The sequence below is a fragment of the Saccopteryx bilineata genome, chromosome 8 (genome assembly GCF_036850765.1).
Source record: "Saccopteryx bilineata isolate mSacBil1 chromosome 8, mSacBil1_pri_phased_curated, whole genome shotgun sequence".
Lineage (NCBI taxonomy): Eukaryota > Metazoa > Chordata > Mammalia > Chiroptera > Emballonuridae > Saccopteryx > Saccopteryx bilineata.
Window position 1 is genome coordinate 36,882,880 of NC_089497.1, and position 24,438 is coordinate 36,907,317.

General features: G+C 39.7%; 1 protein-coding gene across 3 annotated transcripts in view; it reads right to left on the minus strand.

Moving 5' to 3' along the window:
- Window positions 1–5,938: 5,938 nt before the first annotated feature.
- CD47 (CD47 molecule) overlaps window positions 5,939–24,438 on the minus strand; it is a 57,139-nt gene continuing 38,639 nt past the window's right edge. The window contains exons 4-11 of one of the 3 annotated variants that reach the window (XM_066241935.1): window positions 23,578–23,685; window positions 22,353–22,445; window positions 21,227–21,325; window positions 19,758–19,850; window positions 13,777–13,808; window positions 12,356–12,380; window positions 11,689–11,721; window positions 5,939–9,822 (exon numbers count right to left, since the gene is read on the minus strand). In XM_066241935.1, the coding sequence (XP_066098032.1) occupies window positions 9,818–9,822; window positions 11,689–11,721; window positions 12,356–12,380; window positions 13,777–13,808; window positions 19,758–19,850; window positions 21,227–21,325; window positions 22,353–22,445; window positions 23,578–23,685 (488 nt within the window). In that variant the 3' untranslated portion in view covers window positions 5,939–9,817. The remainder of the gene's footprint in view (window positions 9,823–11,688; window positions 11,722–12,355; window positions 12,381–13,776; window positions 13,809–19,757; window positions 19,851–21,226; window positions 21,326–22,352; window positions 22,446–23,577; window positions 23,686–24,438) is intronic. The other 2 variants (XM_066241936.1, XM_066241937.1) reach the window with 2 other exon arrangements.

Sequence of the window (24,438 nt, forward strand, 5' to 3'; positions counted from 1 at the left end):
TCTTTCCAAAAAAACAACTTTCATGTTAACTTTGTTTAGATGCAATTAGTTGTGCTGTGTTTAACTTCCTGGTTCCACATTTAATTCCAGAGTAGAACTTATTCATTTATAGTTTTCACTGCTCAGAACATCCTTCCCACCGAGGGTTCACCGACAATGTCACGATTCACAGTGTCCTTTTATTGTGGGTGGAAAGTAGCAGGGATTGGTTTGGAGGAAGAAAGGACAGGGAGCTGTCTGCAAAATACTCTTCATTTGATGGTGTGTCCTAATGAAGGGCACAAGCACCCACACATTTTGATATAATTATGATACTAGGATTGGCTCTCTGTATTCCTTTCTGTTCCCTCAGAGACAGGTGACAGACTAAAAAAAAGATTCCGGTATAGCTGTCACATCACGACAAATGCAAAAAAACCCATAAACACTGAAGCATTTTTTAATGGACTGTGTTGTATTAATTCACCGTACGTCTCTGGCCAAGCTAGGAGTCAGGAGTTAAAGCACCCACATCAGCCACGGACATGAATGAATAAACAGACGAGAGGGGTAATGGGTAAGGCGGGCAGGAGCAGTGGGGTTCCACAGGCCTGCCGTGTGCGGCCAGGCGCGCCTTCGCTTCTGTCGGCTTTGCCTTGCAGGAAAGGGTAAATAGAATCTCCCGATGCCTTTCTTTAATGTCACCGCTGTCGGCTGGTTTCGCTGGCTGGTTTCTCAGAGGTAACCAGAGGGGGTCCTAATACCAATACGGTGCTCGGAGTGGATGTGTCTGCAGTGAGGCTGCTCTTGTCGTACTATTTTATATTCCAAGTCATTTTATGTTCTGTTTGCTTCCTTAGCAATAACCCAGCACGGGAAAATACATATTTGAGTATACGTTATGCTTATTTCTAGATGGTCATGCTCAGCTTTTTCCTCCTTGGCCCAGTGTTTAAGAAGAGAAAGAGAAATAGCTTACAGTGGCTGCGTGTTTACACTGAGCCAGGCAGGCACTGCACTCAATGCTTCGCATGCATTATCTCATCTCATCTCTGTATTTAATCATTTTACAAACCAAGACAGGGAGGCACAGAAAGGTGAGGTTGCTGGCACAGGGTCACCCAGATGCTGAAGTCAAGGGGCGAGGCGCCCGTCTTCCACGCACCTGCAGTGAGCCAGCCCGCACCTGCCTGGTGCAAGGAAGAGGCAACATCCAGCAGCACAGGCAGCCTCTCTACTGCACAGAAACTATTACCAGACAACGCTGAGGTCTCTGTGGCCTTCCTCCCAGGGTAAGAGTGAATGTGCCCAGCTATCCTTTAAGGCACTAATGGTGTTATTATTGTTTTCAGGCCGACACTTGGCTGGTCCTTTCTCTTTTTTACTTTCAGGCTAGTAATTAAATTTAAATCCCTGACAGGACTCTAACCATCACCCCAGGGGGTTCTAGCTTTCTTTACTATTGTTTGCAAAGATTTTATTTTTAAAAAGCCCCGTGAAACCATAAGTAAGTTACACTCAGCAACAGCTTTAAAAGAATCTATTATCCTGTGAAGTGTTTTGAAGAACCCACGCTGCTCTCCCTCACCTCACCTTGAGGGGTCAGCCCTTATTTTTTGTCTCCAGTTGGAAGAATAAGACTACCCAGAGGACCAGAGTAGGGAGGCCCATAAAACGCTGTTTTCCTCACTGCCAGGTTCATCTGGACAACATCCAGGCACTTGAAATATGTCAACCCAGGAATTTTGTCTTCTTTCCATTTTTATCCCCCCTAAATTTGTTTTCTGCATATAGTGAAAATTATTGTGGTAGTTTTGCTGCTTAGGGGGAAAATAAAGAACTCTTCTTTATATGAATAAATTGATCTCTTGGCGTCTGTGCTGGGTTGCTCTGAGCAGGCATTTCGAGGCAAGGTTTGGCACTGAGCTGTTTATCCACCATCACGCGACTGTCCTTGGACACCCAGGCCGACCTGTGACAGACACCCAAGGGGCTGGAATCAGGAAAAGCAGATTTTCTCTGTGAGAGAATACCTGACTCAAGAGGTATTAACATGAGACTTTCTTGAGAGAAGCAGCTCACCTTTGAGCAGCAAGACTAAATCATATAAATAGGTACCTGGCTCAGGTAGAGAGGCTGGCTTCATTAACACCTGTTAAAGCAACCCAGCGGCCTCTCAGGGGACTCATCACTCCGGAAAACTCTGTTCTGAGACGTTCTTCTCACTTTGTATTGAGTCCTTTGAAGAATCCTAGTTGCTTTTGAGGACGGAAACCAAAAGCTTGCTGGTCTATCTGCTAAGTCTAGTCTATTCATCAAGAAAACAAAGCCAGCCAGAAGGTCCCAAGGTGGTAACGACTCTATTCAAATCTTTTAGCCAAATGTCTTCCAGGACATTGTATTTAATATTTTTCCAGGGACACACACACACACACACACACACACACAATAGTAATACAAGAATATTTTATTTTATTAAATGTGATGCTTTTGAAAAGACGCCACCAAAGAAATATTTTTGTATAATTTCAAGCACAGCTCTTTCAGGCCCCACAGTCTATCAATTAGCTTAAAGCATAAAGATTCCATAATTTTCTGATTGCTTTCTTTGAAAACAGGTGAGAGAAATCAATATTTGTTGATGCTTTCAAATTTATAGGGTGGGGCAAAAGGTGGTTTACAGTTGTATGCAAAACAGTTTATTCTTCTATTAATATTTATTAATTATTGCATTATTTTCCATACGAAGATCTGTAAACCGCCTTTTGCCCTCCCTGCCCTGTGCCCTGTGCCCCTCAGAGGATCCAGAGCAGTATTTTCCGTTCCATTCAGTATCAGTGTTACCAGCACAATCCCTGTTGATAGCGAGGCATAGAGCTAAGGAGAGGAGACATGGGCCCTAATAAATCCAGGAGAATCAGATTTTTTAAAATCCAAGATGTATAACTCACCAATTCAACTGTGAATACTGAACATGTGATTTTACACTGTAATAAAGGTTTTTTTCGTTTGGTTTTTTCAGATAACCAAATATACGTATCCTCACTTGTAAAAATGAGGCTTGTGAACGTGACATTCTAAAATGTCTGGATGCGCTGGGGGTGGAAACTCCCTGGGGAGTGAGAAGCCCTCCTAGCAGAGCTGCCTAGGGGCTAGGGGGCAGTGTGGCCACCTTGGGCTCCTACCCCAGGGGGCTGGGGAGGGGGCACAGCTAGTCCTACAAATGCCAGGGAAGGAGCTGCAGCAGAGGGAAGAGCAAAGTTCCCGGCACTTCCCAGCTGCCCTCAGCATGAGAGGGACGCTTCCCCACAGAATGCGTTACGTACACCACGGCTGGTTTGCACACTTCACCTGTAATGAGCTTAACTCTATCATCCCCCAAACAACGCTTTCTAAAATAAAAACGACTAAGAAAGCCTTTATGAATTGATCAAAAGGGCTAAATTACTATTTATTTTAAAAATAAATAAGTAGAGAGCTTCCATGGAAGACATACTACAGGTTTTCCACAAATACATTTAAATTGGGCAGTCCATTTGTTCAGGAGACTGTATCAGCTTACATGTCAGTTTAACCTTGAGGAATTTCGCAGGCAAGTCACAGAAAATTATAAAGCAAAATGATAGCTGCCTTTCTTTTTTTCTTTTTTTTGGAAGGCAAGCCTATGATCAAATGGGATTCTTTTAAGAGGAGAATCCCAGAGCCTGGTTCCCTGCCAATGTGTTGCAAGGTCTATGAGAACAGTAGTTACAGATCTGCATGTCTGCAAACCAGCGTCAAGACCGACTCCAGAGAGCAGCGCACAGACCCACCCATCATCTCTCTCCAGGCTGGACACCTTAACAAGCATTTCTTATTGTACAAACTAGGAAAAGATCCCTTCCCCAACCGCCTGTTAGCAGCGCTGAAAAGCTGCTGCCTCCTCGTCAAATGGCCAAGTAAATGACTGCTAAGTCCAGTTCCGATCATTAAGTCCACTCGCATTCCTACGCAGTCTACAGAGCTGTCTTCAACATTATCCTCAGTCCAATTACCCATAACTCAGGGTTAAATACCTCATTTCCCTCTGATCTGGTGGACGGGTACTTGAACATGAAGCTTACACGTGCAAAATAAACACTGGGCGCACAGACCCAGCACGTGTCACTTCTCACACCGAGTCCTGTCCATTGTGCTTAAATCTCTGAGCGACTGGTGAAACCATGTCTTACACAGGTGGTACTACTACAATCCATTCCTTTCTGGAGGTGTCAAACTCGAGGCCCTGAGCTGGAAAGGAGCCACACAAAAATGAAACCCAGTTGCATTTGGGAGCCGCCACCTGGTGGGAGTTCCCAGCAGGCTGAGGGAGGTTCTGTCCACACAGAACGGCTCTCGGTGCAGGAGGTAGGCCGTTAAATGCTTTCTGAACTCCATTAGCTCCTCCTGCTGAGACTGAAAAAGTCCTCATAAATGCATAAAAATTAAATTGCCTGTGAGGTAAGGAATGAGATAGAGGACTTTGCTGCCAAATATTATTTTCCGTTCAAATGGTCTACGATGCCACCACAATGCGGGATCAGAGTATAGAGGACATGCCTGCAAGGGACGCAGCACAGACTGGGAACCCCATGCCCCCAAATCTAATGACATCTTATTAACCAGTAATAATCCCCCGGTAATAACCCCCTGATTTTACTTTAAGTTAACTTCACCTCAGTCCTCCCACACTACTCCGGATAAGACCCAGCACCTCCATTCCAGGCTAGACCTGGGTCCCAGTCCGTCTCAAGCAGAGCATCAGAGACGCCTGACCTCTGTGCTCGAGTGAGGGAGCACGGGGCCCAGTCAGAGCACCACGGTGCAGTCTGGGCTGGAGGGGACGACCGAGGGAGGGAGGGAGAGGAGAGAGGGAGGGAGAGAGAGAGGAGGGGCCCAGTCAGAGCACCACGGTGCAGTCTGGGCTGGAGGGGACGACCGAGGGAGGGAGGGAGAGGGGAGAGGGAGGGAGAGAGAGAGGAGGGGCCCAGTCAGAGCACCACGGTGCAGTCTGGGCTGGAGGGGACAACCGAGGGGGGAGGGGAGAGAGAGAGAGAGAGAAAGAGAGAGAGAGGGGCACTCCTTCTCCTCTCTCCTCTCCCTGGACTTAGGAGATGAGTCTGGCTGCGGTCAGCCTTCTGCCCTCACACACGATCTGGGAAGGAAGGCCACTGGGAGGAGAGAGAAGCTGAGAGCTGGTGAGACAAACGATCCTTCTGACACTATTTTGGGCCCAGAATCCAGCTGTGCATCTGAATTTTCATTTATGTTGCCCAATAATTTCCATTTTCCTTAGATTTAGGTTTTCTTTCGCTTGCAATCAAAATAGTCCTAATTAAAAATGAACTAAAATCGAAAACCATTTTAATTCAGTTTCAGAACAGGCTCAACTCATTCTAAAGAAGAGGGTGGGCACTGAGACACAGGCAGGTGGCTTGTCCTACCTGCCAAGGTCCTCTGCTACTAGTTAGTAACCCTGCTTACTCATGTGATATCTTCACTATACCCTGGGAAAACTTAACACACTGGACTTGTTCAAAACCTTTTATTAAAACTCTGCTCCAAGCCGTGGCAGGATGACTCAGTAGATAAAGCTTTGTGCCGGCGCCCTGGGGTCATGGATTTGATCCCTGGTCAGAACACATACATGAATCAACCAGTGAGTACACAACCAAATGGGACACCTAAGTCGAACAGCGAGTTGATGCTTCTCTCCCATCCCCCACTCTTCAATCAATGGGGGAAAAAAAAGCTTTGCTCCAATTAAAAGTTTACTTATTGTATATTATACATACTTTGAAACGAGAATTTATAAATAAACATTTTACATCATCCTTTTCATTGTCACCTAGGATATAAACTTGAAAATACATCGATAAACAAAATTTCTCAGAAATGTGCTGTGGTCTGCTGTAGTAGCAACAGAAATAGTCCAACAAAATAGCTTAAAATGTTTTATTAAGTATATGTAATATTACAGGGTAATATTTACAAAGTTATGTTTTTAAATAAAAAAAAGTCCTTGGCAAAGATTGCAGATATTCAAAGCGTCAACAGTGATAAATTGATTTAATACATATTAAAAAACAAAACAGAACAACCTTTAACAGTAACACAGCTGTAAAACAACTTTGGTCTTTAAATCACTGCAAAAAATGGCTACTGACATATAGCACACCTTTAATTGCTACGGAAAAAAGCCCCCAAGAGAGGATCTTGCACATAGCAACGCTGGAGTTTTCTTCACTTAGAATGGATAATGGATATTCACCTGGTGTGGGATCTAATTCTCAACAATGGCTTTTTGTAAATAATGTTCCATTTAATAAAAACAAAAATGTTTCCCTCTCTCACTGACACTGATAACAACACATCTGAGATTCTACTGACGCTGCCTTAACAGAGAAGCTTATTACAAATGCTCTCTTTTTTTCAAAAGGCTAAATTTATGGGAAAGCTGGTCTTTAATGATAAGAGCTGTCAAAAACCAAAGGCAGGAAAACTGCCTGCTCACTGCACATCTCTTGAAAGTTACCTGGATCATCCCTATCAGCCACGAAACGACTTGACAAAGGACCCCAGTGGGTGACGGCAGTTAGTGATTCTGAAAATATGACACATGTAAACCTGTCTGAACACACTCTCCACCAGGTGAAACACAATGGAGAGATAAAGGCTTGCCCAACAATCCTTTCTCTAGTTAAATAAAGGGGTATGTATTTCCACACATCACACTACGGATGTCCATTTCTGAATACAGTACTTGTTTTAGGACAAAAGAAATCTAGAAGATAATATAGAGAGCTTACTTCTTATTAATGAGACGGAGGAAAAACATCCCTTTTGAGCTTTAATAACTCAAACCACAGCTTGTTTGGTCACTTACTGAATCGACTACAGCATCCTGAAAAGATCAATATGCCCGATTATGGGACAGCCTCATTATTTTAATTCTGACATTTTCAGAAATTTAAACAGAATAAACCTGGAGTTTCCAGGTGAAAAATCATCACCTTGGAAAGTTTTCAGAGCTTGTGAAATTTGTCAAAAAAGAACACTCTCTTGCTCACCCTATTAAAAGTAGGAAATCTACAATCATCAAACATATATTGAGTATCTAATGTATGCAAGACACTGCAGGAAGAGAAATAATACAAAAAAAAAAAAAAAAAAAGCTCTTGCTATGGAGGAAGTTTCAAATCAAGTGAGGAGAAAGCAAGACAAACCAATGGAGCCAAGCAGAGACAAATGAAGCAGGAGGAAAGGTAAGCAGAGAAGATGAAAGGGGCCTCTGGGCAGATGGCAACAGACTACAGAGGCGGGGGGGAAGGGCTGGACGCTAATGTTCTGAGGCAGAGGGCAAATCTGGTTTCACCAGAAAGGTTGAAAAGGTTGTTGCAAAAATGACAAATGGTATCACATTGAGGACTTGCAATAAATAATACTGAACAAGAGTCTACAGCAAAAATTGGATCAGTAAGTTAAAAAGAAAAACAGGTTATGGGGGGAAACAGATATATGATGCCTGAAACATCGTTAGCAATGTAATCAGGTGTGACAGGAAATTGGGAACCTTTACAAGTCTGATTGAAAGAAAATGAACTGGCCCAACGATGCCCAAGCAGGAGGGTGGCTGCTGCTGTGGCCCCTTCTCCAGAGAAGCTGACAACTCGTAAGAGCAAGAGCTGGTCTCCCTGCACTTCTGCTGCTACCTCCGTGTGTGGTCAGGGCAGTGAATGTCTCAGAGAGCGGCAGCATCAGAGAGAACACAAAGGATGGGAAGTCCCAACTGAACCCCAAATAAAGGAGCGTTTGCTACATTATTAAAAGGTACCACGTTAGTTTATAAAAAAGTTTACTATAAAGATTTTCATACCTGACTTTTCCTTAATAGAGAATAGGAATTTGGACTTTTTCCAAGTTCATCTACTTTTTTCCTCCTTCGTTAAAATTGATTTCTAAAGTAACAAACGGTACTACTAAAGTGTAAATACTTTCAGAAGGAAAAAGAGCAGCAGATTTGTAAAAAGGAATACCGCTCCCTTTGCATATGATAGTAGTTTGGACATCAACACAATTAGGGAAAAATTCTTTTCTTTTTCCCTCTTTTTCTCAAGAAGAGCTGTTCTCATAGTGTGTTCAGTTTTCTGAGAGGCATCAGCAGGTCATAAATTTCGGTTTGCCATGGGCAAACTTGGTCCCAACATGATACATGACAATTAATTTGGCATAAAAGAGGCACGTGGGAACATTCGGTGGACTAAGAAACAACCATTCACAATACAGCTACAAATATGAATGTCTTATTATTACACAAACAGGAAGGATTGCTAGTATTTTTAGAGGGTATTGGTGAGCAGTCTTGGCAAATTACCTAGAAGTGTTTAAAGTTTTAAACGATCAGATATACTCATCAAATATAATTCCACCCAATAAAGATTTTTGTTTTTCAAAATGTTTCTGCTGAAAGCACGAACTGGCAGCCGCCCTTCTGCTGGCAGCCCACTGCTGCCCACACAGAAGATGCATGTGCCTGTCACACATGTGCACACACAGACACACGCCCACAAAGGAGGAGAAGGAGCGCTAATAGTCTAAAAGTACTCCAGGCGATCACGACGGCCAGACCGTTCATCTTCTTCTAACGGGAGAAAACGTGGGGGTTCTGTTTTACTCTCAACCTTAGAGTCAGCGGGGAGCGAGGCAGGACTACAGAAGGAAGGGGATGAGTGTTTGCCATGCAACATAGATACAACAGCAAGAAAACCACCCTTTCCAGGGCTGGCCTGTTGGCCTGACAGTGACACACATTATGTTGCCATGCAGGAGACACATAGTTAAAATCTCAATCTTGGTTTTTCATGCCCCAGATCAGAAAAGAAGTGAAGAAACACCGCAGATTGTGCCTTCAAATCCGAGGAAGGGAATACATATATTACAACCATCGCTATTTTTGCTGAAAGGTGTGAGCATAGTTCTCTGAGAACAAGTCTGGCTCCTTCGGCAATGATGCTACCATGTCACTGGACCATGTTCAAAGAGGAGAAAAGGTGCTACATCTTGTACAGCAGAAGCAAATACCAGGAGGACAAGACAGGTTTAAAGGGCTTGTGTGAATAACAGAGAAAGACATCCATCAATAAAATTCCCCTAAACCTGGAAAGGATCTACGATACTGTATGTTGAAGCAAAAATGTGTGAATGGCAACCCCGAAGAATGAAGACCACAGTCTCCATTAGCATCACAGCACATGTAAGCAGCACACAAATGTTCTGAACCAAATTCCCGTTCGTGTTTAATTTGCTATCCCCTTGACCCAGAAGTGGCAGACACATTATTCGGCTAACACCATAACTGTCCAAGGGCTGCGAACCTGAGTTTGCTCAAGTTCGATGGGAGCCACTGAGGTTCAGTGGTATCATCTCTGGGTAACCACCAGGTTAGTTCCAGGTAATGCTCTGGTTGAATCGGTTTAAACAGTGGTCCCAAGAGCTGAAAGGCCTCATTCTTGGAAGTTGCCCACTCTACTTTTGCTCCTAACTGAAGAAAAATAACAATAAAAAACTGGATCTCAATTGGGCACACAACACAGGTCATATTTTTTTTTATTAACTAAATTATAAAAGTTTTGAATAAAAACTTAACCATAATAACCATTTAAAAGTCAACAATTTAATGTCTCACATAGATGAAAGCCAGTTTCTTTCTTTGTTTTCTTCTCTTGAACAGTGAGTGAATCAAGGCCATGGTGCTTAACCACAAGTGCATTTCCTTCACATCTTACTACTCCCCCAGTCAGAGTCCATCAGCTCGATTCAGTTACTCTGCAAAATTGAAAAATGAACATTTAATTACTATTCATGTCTATGTTGTATGCATTCACAAGTTGATATATCTTGAAAATTTGAAATTGTTTCAGCTATATAGTATCTAAAAAGATTTCATCTTAGATCTGCACAGGTCACAGATATAAACCAGGCAAACCATCAGCCTTTCTAGTTGCAGTAAGTAAAAGGGCAATGCCAAATGAAAATAAAGATCGACAGAGTCTGATCACTTTCATTTGCTGGATTAGCTGAGAAGCCAAAGGATGCTGACTTTTCAAAGCAAAAGGTATTGCCCATTAAATAATACTCCATCACGTTCACTTTAGATCCACATCGTTTATTCACTGTAAGTGAAATAAACATGTGGTGAGGTATAAGTAAAACAGAAATGGCACTACGGCCCCTAGGAAGGCACTCTGAACCTCAATCGCTGCCAAGGCAGACACACTGGGAGCGAGCCTCCTACAGTGAGTTACCAGCTGAAGATCCCACCAGACACTTAACAGTACCCGACAAATTCTGAACAGTAAATATTAGCAAAATTAAGGAAATTGCAAAGGTCGTTATAGGTTTTATGTGCTATGAACAAACAAAAACTGCTGTTTCTCCTGATATAGTGGTTCAAAGCAATTCACATCTTAAGGGAAATCAACAAGGGAAGAGGTACTCAAGGTTCTTATACTGGTTTTCTGAGCATGGAGGAAAGTTCAGCTTCTCTGTAAAACCACAGAGGAAGGACTCCACAGTTGGAAAAGGAAATAGCAAAAAAAATTAAAAAATAGAACACCAGGATGAAAACATGAACAAACCATGCCACAATTCCAGGCACCAGTCCCTTTTTTAATGCCATGTAATTTATCCCTGCTAATTCCAACTGTTTGGAGGGCCGTAGTCTAATACAGCATGCAGTTTTGTAATAAAGGCTGTGACACAAATCTACGAAAGTGGGATCTCTTTGTGCTTCCTTGTTGAACACAGCCTAACCATTGTTTTAAACTCAATCCACCAACACACAATTGGTGTGTCTTCTCTTACGCAAGCATTAATTGTACTCAGGGGAACAGAGCCTCTAGAGTTAAGTGTTGCACTTTGCTACAAAGGTGAGCAGGTAGGTCACAGACTTTAAAACAGTAAAATGGAAAGTGAATCATTTGTACAATCAAGTCATGTTTGTAAATATCAAAGGTATGAAGAAGACTTTGTTAAGGTAAAAACACATTAAAATGTGAACAGAAGTATCAGCGTATTGAAGGAAAATTAAAATACTTTTAGCTTTCAATATCTCTGACTTTACTTTAAGAACAAAAGTATATGTCCTTGACATATTTAATAAAAAATCTTAAGTTGTTAGCCAAGAGTTCCCCCCAGAAGAGAAGCAAAAGCTGGAGTGATGACACATTTTTGTCTCTCTTTTTAAATCCTCTTCCAGGTGACAGAACCAAACTCTCTCATGGAAGAGCAGAGATATTAAGCCTCTATGGGTTAAATGCAACAAAACCACCAACGCAAGCACAAAAGAAACTCTGTCAAGATTATAAAGATTTGTGCCAGATTAACTCTGTGTCATATCAAAACCATTTTCAAGTTATAGTCACCAGACACTGCATCTGAAAAACGTTTTTTTAAAAAGCAGTGCCTTCCTCTCTGCCATGAGCGGTATCACTGGAGAGTCTGATTAGCGACACCCTCCAGCTCTTACATGACTCTGTTGCCATTTTCACAGAGTAGATTTAAGTTTTATAAATCTTTTGATTTGACAGTGTCCCTTTTATTTAAAAAGCTGTATTTTCAAGAAGCAATTTTATTTCTTTTCAATGTCCACATTTTAACCAATCTATAATTGTAGGTGCATGTTATACTTACCATCATTCATCATTCCTTTTGATTCTTTAAATGCTAAGGGTTAGTAACAAGCCAAGCAAGCAATTAATAAGCTTTCACAATTAGAAATCACTTCTAAGTAAACAAATATGCAGTAGTATCATGCCAACTATTCCACAGATATAAATCCAAATTAAATTTTAAGACATTTAAATTACAATGTCTTTCTGGAGGATCACAACCACAGTCCCCACAAAGGAAACAAAGTCAGTTGGGAATATAGATCTAGGTTTAGGGAGAAAGGAAGTGGAATGTTTGGTCTCATTCCATGGTGATAGACTGTATTTTTCTAAAGTTCATAAATCAGAAATTAAAATGCACTGAAATTCTTCTATATTTGGGGTGCTATACTTCATCTTGGCCAACATCAAAAGGCACGAGTCTCCTCACCCAATATCGCTTGGTTAATGCAAGCACTATGTGAGAGACACAGAGTAGTGCATTTTTCTCAGAGGTGAAGACATTACTGAAGCAATATTCTTAATTCTTGATTCAGAATTAAAAAAAAAAAAAAGATGTCAAGGCAAGAAAAAGACTAGAATCTTCCCAAGGCATCAACAGAACATTCTAACTACTTTTTAGGAACCAGTTCAAATTATGATCTGGTAATAAATTAAGAAAAATATACAAATTTGTAATAACCACGTACCATTAAGGGGTTCTTCTACAGCTTTCTGGAAAATATTTAAAATATATTTATATAAAAATAGAATTTATTTCATATCCTTCATACTAAAATTTATGTATGCTAATATTTAAACTATATAGTAAACTGAATCCTAGACTAAAAAGAAGGCAATAAAGCTTAAAAAGCGAAGCTTGCCAAATCTAATAGTTTAATAGTAACTGTTATTCTCTTAACATTCTTTTTCTATGCAGAATTTCCCACCTCACCCAGCCTCTCTCAGTTCAAGAAATCTTAACTTCTCGAAAAAATTATTCAAGTCCAAAATAAATAGCAACATAAATAATGCAGTTAAACAAGAGAGGAGAGCCCAACAATCGCTTTTAAGTCATGCAAATTAAACTCAGTAACAGGGAAAGAAAATGTGGGAGGATTTAAGAGTCTACTGGCTGGATTATCTCTATCAGAGGCACATTAAACACTGCTGTGTGTTTGTGACCAGTGTAGCTATGGCACCAATCTTCTCCGAATCGACTCCTGTGGCAGAGGCACCCCTGCGCCCTTGCCTCTCAGGCATGTCTGCTGAGGTGTATCAGATTCAGGAGTGCCTGTAATCTCCACTTTCTGCCACAGGCTCCAGTTTCACTTTTGGCATTCCAGACACAGATCTGGAAACCGAGTACAATACAGTCTTTTCCATGTCTTATTTGCATAAAATAGCTTTTGTGCCTGTCACCATAATGAATCTCTATTTATAGAGGTTTTTTTTATAACCCCCCACCCCATTTATTTCTCTTAGTTTATCTCTAAATTTACTTCTTTTCTTGGAATTTTCTCAGATACTTGAAGATAGATATTTAAAATAGAGTGAAAACTACAGTAAGTATGGAGGAAGAAAAATGCTAATAAAATGAGGAAAGGAGGGAAATGAATCATTATTCAAAAGACATTTTAAAGCAATATTTTATAGATTATTTTAAATAAAATTAATTTAATATGTTTCTCCCTCATTTTAAGGCTCAAATACTGTTTTGTATATGCACATCAAATAAATCCAAGAGTTGAGGCAATACATTGGAGTCAGTTTATTTACACATAAACTTTCCCATTCTGGGTATGAGAAGTCAGCATATTTGTCATTCATTTATTTATTTATAATGTCATTAAATCATTTATTTGTCCCATTGCTACTAAAGGACCAAGCACATGTTTTAAAACAGAAATGGATCTATTTATGCAAAGGTCATGAAATGACTCCAACATTCTCTTAATCTAACGCTACACTAAACAGACAGCGAAAGAGTTCAATATCTCCTATTATCCAATGTCACCCCAATACATTTCAATAAATTTTTTTTAAAAAAGGGTTTAATATCTCAATTACCCTTCCCCAGCCTAAATCACCAAGTGATCAGACCCAGTTTATTTAAGAAAATTTAACTTACCCTAGGAGGTTGTATAGTCCTCTGATTAGAAGCTGGTAAAATTAAAAAATAAAGTAAACTTAATAAATGAAAGAAATTAAGGCAATACACTGTTTAACTTTAAAACAAAACGTTCAGGGCTAAAACTAGTGGTGCCAGAAAGCCCACTGAAAAAGTTCCAGTTTTGATAGCCTATTAAAAAATACAGAACATTCTTGATTATGTGAACTGACAGAAAAACATCAAATAATAAACACACATTCGCTCGTTCGCGCACACTGTGTCTTCCCTCACTCTGTGGTGAAGAACGCTGTCGTCTAGGCCCCCGGCCTCCCTCCCTCCCTCCCACTAGGTGGACAGAACGTGGCAGTGACCAATCTCCGCCTCTCCTCTATCGCCCACCCTCTGCTCACTGCTCTTGTTCCTTGCAGCCTAGTCATCGTCTTCTTCTTTCATCATTTCATTTCTCAAAGCTCCAAAATAGCTCACAAATAAAAAAAAAACGTCAGATCCTTCAGAGTTTAAATAATTATTCTAGACAGCTAGTTTTAGCTACAATTAAGCCGTTCTCTATGCTTCTGAATGGACTGGTTAATGAAGAAGAAGAATAGAAGGGCATGAAGAAAATGACAAAAAGATAAAGAGTATGATATAGAGGAGAAGGGAGAACTTCCTTACAAAAACCAAGCGAGGAGGACCCAGTCCTAAACACAGAATCAGCTCAAGAATCCTACAGACACAAATGCATCAACCAGCAACGTCCTGTGAATGACCCCACAGGAGGGGGCCGCTGCTGGTGGAGCAGCCAGTTCACTGCTCTCTGAATTAGATGACAGCACTGGATTTGCTTATTGGCAGGTTGAGTCAGGGTCCCCAGAACTTCTCTAGCTTTCTATGCTATTTATTTACTACCAGTCCTCCATACCTACTTTATCATGCTTCCAAAGCTGATGGGAAACGGCTGAGTGAGAACGATCCAAGGGCAGCCACGCTACAGGTGAGCGAGAGCCGAGAAGGCGCCCTGAACCGGGGAAAAGGGGAACTGAAGGGCCTGGAAGTCTCTTTCGCCCGCTGACATCTGAAGGGGGAGACAGAGTGAAGACTAGAAAGTTGGTGAGGGCAAAGGACGGTGACAAGGGAAGGAAGCAGGAGAAGGTCAAAGCTTAGAGCTCCAGGTAAGAAAAGCTATCAGTGAGAAGACATAAATAGAATATAAATAAGGACACAAAAGGAGAGGATGAGCTCGATGGCTGGAAGGTAAAGAACCACAGGGAGGAACTAGGTACTATAACTCTAACTGGCCGAGGGGCACCGGGATGCCTCAGTCCGTCCAGTTCCTCCGCGACTCGCTGTGGGGCCCAGTGCTGTATCCGCTCTCGCGAGATCCCCACCTCTTTGATGGTCATGTGGCTTTAAAGCAAAGCTCCCTGACTGCAGGCACGCGGAGAGCGGTTTGGTCCTTGCAACCAAACAAGGAGAAAACCTCTTTTTAAAGTACTGTGGGGTGAAGAGGTTTGGAAATATAAGTGGAATCACATTTAGCAAGCTTCCAAAGAAGCTAGGAAAAATTATACAACTTTATCAGGCACCATCATGACTTGTTACATGTTCATATCTCACTTCAGTTAAGCCATGCCCTCTATGTTCTATCAAGAAAAGAGAACTAAACAGCTATGTAAATTACTGATTCATAATGTAAAGGGTCAGAGGTAAGAGAAATTTATACATCAGAATTAGTATTAAAAGAGGAGGGTAGGAGCAGAAAGCATCAACTCATAATAATTGCCTCTCAGATGTGACTTGACCAGGCAAGCCCGGGATTTTGAATCTGCGAATTCAGCGTTCCGGTTTGACACCTGATCTACTGTGCCACCACAGGTCAGGCTGTTGAATTTGCTATTGAGATCCTCCCCCATAATTCCTGCCTTTAAGAAAACAGGTAAGAATCCTCAAACCGCCTGACCAGTCAGTGGTGCAATGAATGGACAGAGCACTGGCCTGGGACGCTAAGGACTGAGGTTTGAAACCCTAAGGCCACTGACTTGAGTGTGGGACCACAGACATGACCCTATGGTTGCTGGCTTGAGCCCAAGGTTGCTGGCTTGAGCAAGGGGTCACTGGCTCAGCTACAATCAAGGCACATATGAGAAAGCAATCAATGAACAACTAAGGAGTCACAATGAAGAATTAATGCTTCTTATCTCTCTCCCTTTCTGTCTGTCCCTCTCTCTTTCTCGCTTACAAAAATAAAGAATTAGTATTAAGAACGGACAAGAAGCTCCTTTTCTGTCCTAATTATGTGTAAAGACTAGTTTCTGAGTTCCAATTCTCAGACACAGGGAACGTCTTTAGTTAGCCCATTCTAAAAAAAGAAGAAGAAAAAATAAAGGGGGCTCTATAACTAACACTGATTCAAAGGGACGCGGGTCAGCTGTGATTCCTCAAAAACTGTAAAACCAAACGGTGTGGAAGTTAACTTTGTTTGAGTCAGTCCTCTCCAATAAGCATATGACCTATGTAACAAAAGAATGACTGTGATCTGTCTGCTACCACCATGGCCCCAAGGCATTGACAGCCAGATCGACATATTTTTAAAACTACTAAGCCTTAAAATTAAGCATGTCAGATGAGCTCACGTGCAATGTTTCTTGATTTGTTCTTCTCTCCCTGAAACACTTGACACATGCCATAAATATATTTCTAGATTTTGAATTTTCAGAAAGACTTTTTCTGTTGCTACCAGAATCACCTCTCCTCAACAACGGGCAAGAAAATATCATTGAAATTTTTATCTCTCTCTCTATATATTCCATGTCATTCTATTATATCTGCAATGTTTAAATACGGTTTTGACTGCTAGTAGGTTGCTTTGTATCAAAATACGATTATATGATATATACTTATACTGATAATGGCTTTTAAAAAATTAGCAAGTACATAAACAGCCTATATAAATAACAAGCCTAACTTTATGGAGTTTAGTGAGTTCCTTTTAATCTTCTATATGCTCTCACATTGTTACTGTTTCCAGCCCCTCATTTTACCTTGTAAGATTTAAATGCTTCCATTGAAAAGAAATCCACCACTGGCGTCTGTGTCCATGTGTTGTGTATGTATTATTTTTGGTTAATCCCTTCACCTTCTTCCACCCAGCCCCCACCCCCGCTCCCCTCAGCTGGCAGTCTGTTCTCCGCGTCTATGCCTCTGTTTCTCTCTCGTTTGTCAGTTTATTTTGTTCATTAGAAGTGTGCAGATGATGTTTTATTGAGTGTTACACTTGAAACTGTACCCTAATAAATTCAATGAATTACAAAATTAAAAATGAAAAGAAATCCAACATAGTTAGAAAAATTGAAAGTCAAAATCATACTCTTTCAAGTAACAAGTAAGGTTACAAATTTAAACTTGGAAATAATAATATTAAAGGTGAAACTTCTCATGGGGACATTAACTTAATTTTAAAAAGAGAGCTTGGATTGTTTTTTTTAACTATCTGAGGATTTAAGTCTAGACAAATTCACTACCCATTTCTAAAACAAAGCATCTATACAATGAGTGAAAGTTATTTTGGAAACATTTACAATTTTTACTTCCTGATTCAAATGCTCAAATTTGCAACCTTAAATTTACACATTCTCAGATTCTATAAGAAAAACACACCCATTTTCCTAGTCTACTGCAGTGTCTAAAGAGCAAGTTGCCTGTACCTTTTCTCTTCTTCCCTTCATCTGAAGAAAGCTGTGCCCCCTCTCATCTCTGGCATCAGACAAGTTAATTTGAAAAGTTAATTTACAACAGTCTCAACATGACTAATGTTTTAACTTACATATAGTATATTTATACGTTAAACTATGATAAAAAAAAATAACCTGGGGAAATTTTCGTAATTTCACTTTCACTTTGATCTGAACACGAGAACAGGACATTTGTACAGTAACTATACTGGTTTCACAGGCTTCTTAGGGATGGGAGCCATGGAGAAGGGGAGAGAGCAAGGTCAAGAGGATGGAAGCGAGACAACGCCTGTTTCCACTCGAGTCAGCATCTCCAGACCTAATGGCGACTGTGCTGAACATCGTTCTTTGTTAGAAATAGAAGGCACAGGGCGCAGGGCAATGAGAGGCAGGGCAAACCATATAACGAGGAAAGAAAAGGACAAGGACCTGATCATCGGTCAATGGCACCTAGTGCTTTCTAATGCTGTGTGGATATTGGGGCTCACACACTGCTCTCAAGCATTCACAGGACACAACATAATCAGCCGTGTCCTCTTCAAGAACCAGACAAATGGTGATTAGAAGGCTCAACAACAATAGAATATGTATCAACATTCATAATAGGATGCTCATGAGAGCTACCAAATGCATGCCATTCTGCTTTACAAGTTTCAATTGTATCTTAGGGACATATGAGTCATGAACTAAGAAAATTGCATTGATGAAACAACTCTGATTTTATGAACACATAAACAGTAGGTAAATTTAAATTAAGTACTGTTTTCATTGTTTAATAAGCATTAATTAAAGGAAGACAATGAATATCTAAACAAATTAATCTCAATGACCAGTCAGCAAAGTTGAAGTTCAAAATTAAGATAAAATTTCTTTGAAAGTTCTGTGCAAGTCATATGGAAAATTATTTGACTATTTGAATTTATTAAAGTCAAAAATATTAAATTTAAAAGTGCAAGGTTTGTATGAATTTTTAGAAACATACAGTAAAGTTCACCTAATACAAAGCAGAAAGACTGATATATTTTTATTCCATTAGTTTGTAACATTTGATTATTTTGAGAACTGTTTACGAGTTTTCTTCACGCCTGACCTTTAGTGGTGCTGTGGGTAGAGTGTCAATCATGCTGACGAAGTCTACTTGAAACCCCGGGTTTGCAAGGCCAATGGCATACGAGAAGCAACTACTACAGGTTGATGCTTCCTGCTCCTCCCCCCTTTCTCTCTCTCCTCTCTAAAATCAATAAATAAAATCTTTAAAAAAATAATTTTTTAAAAGTTTTTCTTTTTTTTTAAGGGAGACTAATATAAACCAGATTATAGGCAACATCTTTAGGCACTATTAAGAGCATCTCTATATATATGTAATAAAAATAACATACAGAATCCTGTCAACTGAAAACTGACAGATTAAATACAAAATTTAGAAGTAATAAGCTAATTCCACACTAGGTAATAACTAATATCAAAAATAATAAAAGCCTGGCCTGATCAGGTGGTGGTGCAGTGGATAGAGTGTCAGACTGGGATGTGGAGGACTCAGGTTCGAGACCCCGAGGTCGCCAGCTTGAGTGCGGGTTTATCTGGTTTGAGCAAAGCTCACCAGCTTGAACCCAAGGCCGCTGGCTCGAGCAAGGGGTTACTTGGTCTGCTGAAGGCCCGCGGTCAAGGCACATATGAGAAAGCAATCAATGAACAACTAAGGTGTCGCAACGAAAAACTGATGATTGATGCTTCTCATCTCTCTCCGTTCTTGTCTGTCTGTCCCTATCTCTCTCTCTCTGACTCTTGCTCTGTCTCTATAAAAAAAAAATAAAAAAATAAAAGCCTGAATTTTAAAATTCAGTGTCTTTATTATAGTATATTAACTAAAGATATTTTAAAGTTAAGTATCAGAGGACAAGTTCTTTAATTAACAAAGTGACAGACTTTGAACTTCAATTCCTGTCCACTTAGGGGTGTCAAGGTCTACAGTCTGCAAGAGGAGCAAGGAACAGGTCTCCGTGACAGAACGGGCAGTTAAAAACCATTGTCTATTCAAATGAATCCTCACCAGTTCTTCGCTTTCACAGCATAAAACATAAAGCCAGTGTTTTTTAAACTAGTCCATCATCTAAACTTTCCATTAATTCATATGATTTCTATTCTCTTTCACTAGTTACCAATACATTTCTTTGATCATAAGCTGTAAGAACTAACCAAAAGCATTTTCCAAATTATACATATATTTGAAATTCTTGGCATAGACTAAAAAAAATAAAGTTAACTTACCAATAAGTTTCATATAAACTAATCCAAGTAATTCTGCTAAAGCTATAATACCCAAACCTGAAATCAGAAGAGGGGCATGCATTGGGCTACAGTCTGTAAAAACAAATAAAATTTTATATTAGAAATTTACATGAAATAACTGAGCTTTTTAAAAGAAATAATAACAGTAATAATATCAGTTTTAAGGACAGTAATTATTTCTCTCATTATGACAAAACAAAAATTACCTACATATGTTCACCCAGTGAAATGACTCCAAATTATTAAAAAAAAACAACCTTTATTTGCATAACATGTATCTTTTCACATCAAGATTAATGGCAAATAGTCTATAAAGCCTAAGCTTCCAACCTATTGAAGCCTGTGTATTTTAAATGCTCTTCCACAAATACAGGGGTAGCAGTTTGGCTGCGAGAATAGGCAGCCCAGAAGCCATATACAGCCAATGTGGAAGGTACCGATCTCAGTGGGGGCAAAACAGGAGTTGAAAAATGAAAAGCTCACAACACTAAACACTGGCAAGAATGCAGAGCAATAGAAATGTTTGTCCATTGCTGGTGGGAACACAAAATGGTACAGGCACTTTGAAAGACAGTTCGGGAATACGATAACAAAATGATACACTAACATACAATTTAGCAACTGCACTCCTTCGTATTTACCCAAACGAAGTAAAAAATTATGTCTACACAAACCATGCACTTCTATCTTGTGTGTCTAGATCTGTGACTTTATAACAAATCAATACATTTCCAACGTACTGGCAGCAACCTAGATGTCCCTCAATAGGTGAATGGATAAACAAACTACAGTCTGTTCACCCACTGAAATATTATTCGGTGCTAAAAAGAAACGAGTTATCAAGCCACAAAAAGACATGAGCAACCTTAGATGTATACTACTAAGTGAAATAAGCCAGTCTGAAAAGGCTAGATACTATATGATTCCCAGTACAAGACATTTTGGAAAATGCAAAACTATAGAGACAGTAAAAAGCTCAGTGGTTGGCCAGGGGTCTCAGAATAAGGAGGATGAAGAGGTAGAGCACAGAGGACTTTGAGGGCAGGGCAGTTAAACTTTTCTATATGATATTCTATTTGACTATTATTCATGTCATTATACATTTATCAAAATCATAGAACATATAACACCAAGAGTGAACCCTGATATAAACTCTGGACTCTGGGGGATAACGGTATGTCAGTGTGGGTTCAACAGACTGTAACCAATGTCCCGTTCTGGGGGGCGGGGGTGATGACAGTGTACGAGGCTGTGAGTAGGTGGACTACAGGGGAACTTGCCGAGTTTTCCAATCAATTTTGCTGTGAACTTAAAATGCTCTAAATAATGACATATATATATTTTAAAAAGTTTAAGAAAAAACTTAAACAAAGAAAGAGAAAAGGTCTGTCCAAGAGAAATTCGCAGCAAGAAGAGAAGCTGGGACCAGAGAAGAAAGTGACCCTTACCTGAGATACAGAGGCTCAGTCCAACCACAGAGAGCACAAAGCCCAGTACTTGAAGGATCAATATGGCAATGCTGAAGGAGGACATCCCAATAGCTGGAGCTTCGAGAAAAAAGGCATGTTGAGAGTGTTTATAAAGCAATCACTTCGACTTGTATTTTGTACAATCCAGGGTAGAATGCTATGACCAAAGACTGACTCTGGAGTTCCTTGTCAGATGGTAGATGCTTTCCACACGGTCTACACGGTCACTTTCCACACAAGTAGTCAGCTCTGGATTCACACACTCAGCAGCCTTTTATTTTGCAGTGAGCTGAGCTGGACTGGCAGTTTTTACCCCAAATCCTAGAACAATGCTGCTTTTACCACACTTGCGCATTTTACAATATGAATAGCTATTATGTAGGGCTCGGCCAAGCACAGACAGAATTGCTCTGGTGGAGAACATTATGCAAGCGTGCCATTGTAAACGTCATAACTGATACTGTGTCTAAGTCTGTGTTTTTACAACAAATTAATACCTTTCCAATACTTAGCAACCCAGAGAGACAGGCTCAAAAACCAAGAGTTAAATGCACAAATAGAAAAAAAACCCAGATTCTTTAATAACAAAATATTTAGTCATTTACTCCCAAAATACAGTGAAAATGCTACCAATTACAGATTGGATATCTATATCATCTTTTAAAACTACAATGTTAAGATTTGCCAATAACTACTAACAATATATATTTTTTCCCACTCTTTATGATTTATAATCCTATTTTGTAGAGTTAGTATTTTTTTTTTTTTTTGCTTTTTATTTAAAGAGAAGCTTAGCAAAAGAAGAGACTGGGATTGTTTAATATCTACTTATAACTTCAAAAACTGAAATAAGAATATGAAGATAGTCATTAAGAAAATATATAGCATAATTTTAAAAATCTACTCACTGGCAAATATATCTATAAAACTCACTTTTTGCAAAATAATTAAAATTAATCCATATGGGGAAAATTTCACTAAGAATAACTAGGGAGATAAAATAACGTTTATTGTATTATAAAAAAACCATACAAGAATATTTTAATCAAAAATTCTGTTTTTAAGTGACAAAGGTGGTCATAATCATGATAAAACAAATACTTACTTATCATAAACATACAGTATTGAAGTAATATTAATATCACTGTAGGAACCACAATTAAACCAAGTCCACTGGCCCTCTTTGTTGAAAATTCACCTGTTAATAAATAAATATAATATTTAAAATATTTTCATACATATTTCCTACTCTATAGAGAGTACTTAATTTATTAAATGTATGCATCTCAATACCACTTTTATAAACTAAAAAACTTTAAAAATAAACACTTCCCCCAAATCTTTACCCAAAATAAGTGACAATTTTTTAAAAAATTTAAGATCAAGCTTAAGATACCTAAATGTCAACATCTATGTCTCAAGAGGTCAAAACCTTGAATTAACTTTACCTCCTTAACTACCTTGTAGCCCTTTTTACCAATCCTTTCCGTTGCTATATTCAATCTGTTCCAAAGTCAAAACAGTAATTCTTTCTAACTGTCTTCTGAATTCATGTCCTTCCTTCCCACGTCCTTACTAACTCCAGCTGCAATAGAGCTGCCAAACTTAGGTTCCTAAAAATTACACCCATACAGTATTCTGTTCAAAAACAACTTTGAGTCTCAGTCTATCTTTGCTGTTCTTTCCATGTGCCACATTATCTTTAATTCCCAATCCTTTTCCCAGCCTCCAAATGCAGATGCTACTTCATATCAATTTGTTTCTCCCATTCATTCCCACTTCCATGTCTTGGCCAATGAAGTCTGCCTCTGTAGTGAGTTGAATGGTGACCTTAAAGATATGCCCACCTCCTAATCCCCAGATCTGTGAATATTAATTTATATGGCCAAAGAGTATTACATTATATGGCAAAAGATAGAAATACATTTAGGATCTTCAAAAAAGTATCTTATCCCGGTTTACCAGGTGGGCCCTCAATCTAGTTAAGTGTCTTCGGAAGAGAAAGGCAGAAGGAGATTTAACACAGAGGAATTGGAGTGGTGCTACCATAAACCAAGGTGTTGCAAAGATTGCTGGCAAACACCAGAAACTGGAGAGGCAAGGAATGAATTCTCTCCTAGAGTCTTGGGAGGGAGTCGAGTCATGATGAGATCTTTATTTCAGACTTAAGGTCTTCCGAACTGAGAGAACTGCTATCTTGTTCAAAGACACCCAGTCTGTAGTAATCTGTTCTAGCAGCCCTAAAACACTAACATTCTACTCCCTACCCCTGGCAACATTCTCAACCTTATCAATCCCCAGACTTCCCTCACAGTAACTGTACATCTTACCTGGGACGAAAAGAATGGCTCCAACGATGACAAATGTAGTAAGCACCAGTCCAGCAACAAATAAAAGAATAGTTTTCTCCTTCGTGATACTGGAATTATATTTAAGTGCTTAAAAACAAAAAAGAAAGAAGACATTCTATAAACTCAATCATAAGAAGTGAAGCCATTTATGCAGCAACAAACCGAGAACTTCCTATGATTGAGTAAGGAACAACTTCATAACATGTCAGGCCACCTCGGATATTTCCATAGTAAGCTAACGGTTAAATAGTGGCATGGCGGTATAAATATGGATGCCAAATTTATAGGTGATGTTTTTAATCCTCTACACTTTCAAGATGAAGTCATCTATATCAGGCTTTCTCAGGTGAGTTGTTATTAAGTTAGGGCCAGGTAAGTCTTCGTAGGGGAAGGGCACTGCTCTGCACATAGTGACAGCATGTTTGGTAAAATCCCTGCCTCCCTACAAACTACTGGCCAGCAGCCAGCCCCCAGCTGTATCAACCAACAATGTCTCTGGACATTGTGAATTGTCCCATAGGGGTAAAACGGCCTCAGGTTTACAACGGATGTAGATAATACTGAGGGAAAACAGTTGGCTAATTAGTAATACTGAGAAAAAGAGAACTTTGTTCCATGTATATAAAAGTAGTCAAGCATCTAGAAATCCAGATACTTAGGTATTTTGCTTTGAAAAAGTAGAATCAACTCTGGGCAAATCATACCCTCCTGAAATCCTGAGCAGGGATGAGGGGGGTGCGGCTGACGCCTAAATTGCTCACCTAAAATAATTTCAAAAAATAAAACTATAAATATTCAACAGGACTCATTATACATATTGTTTTTGATGACAGCTCTATT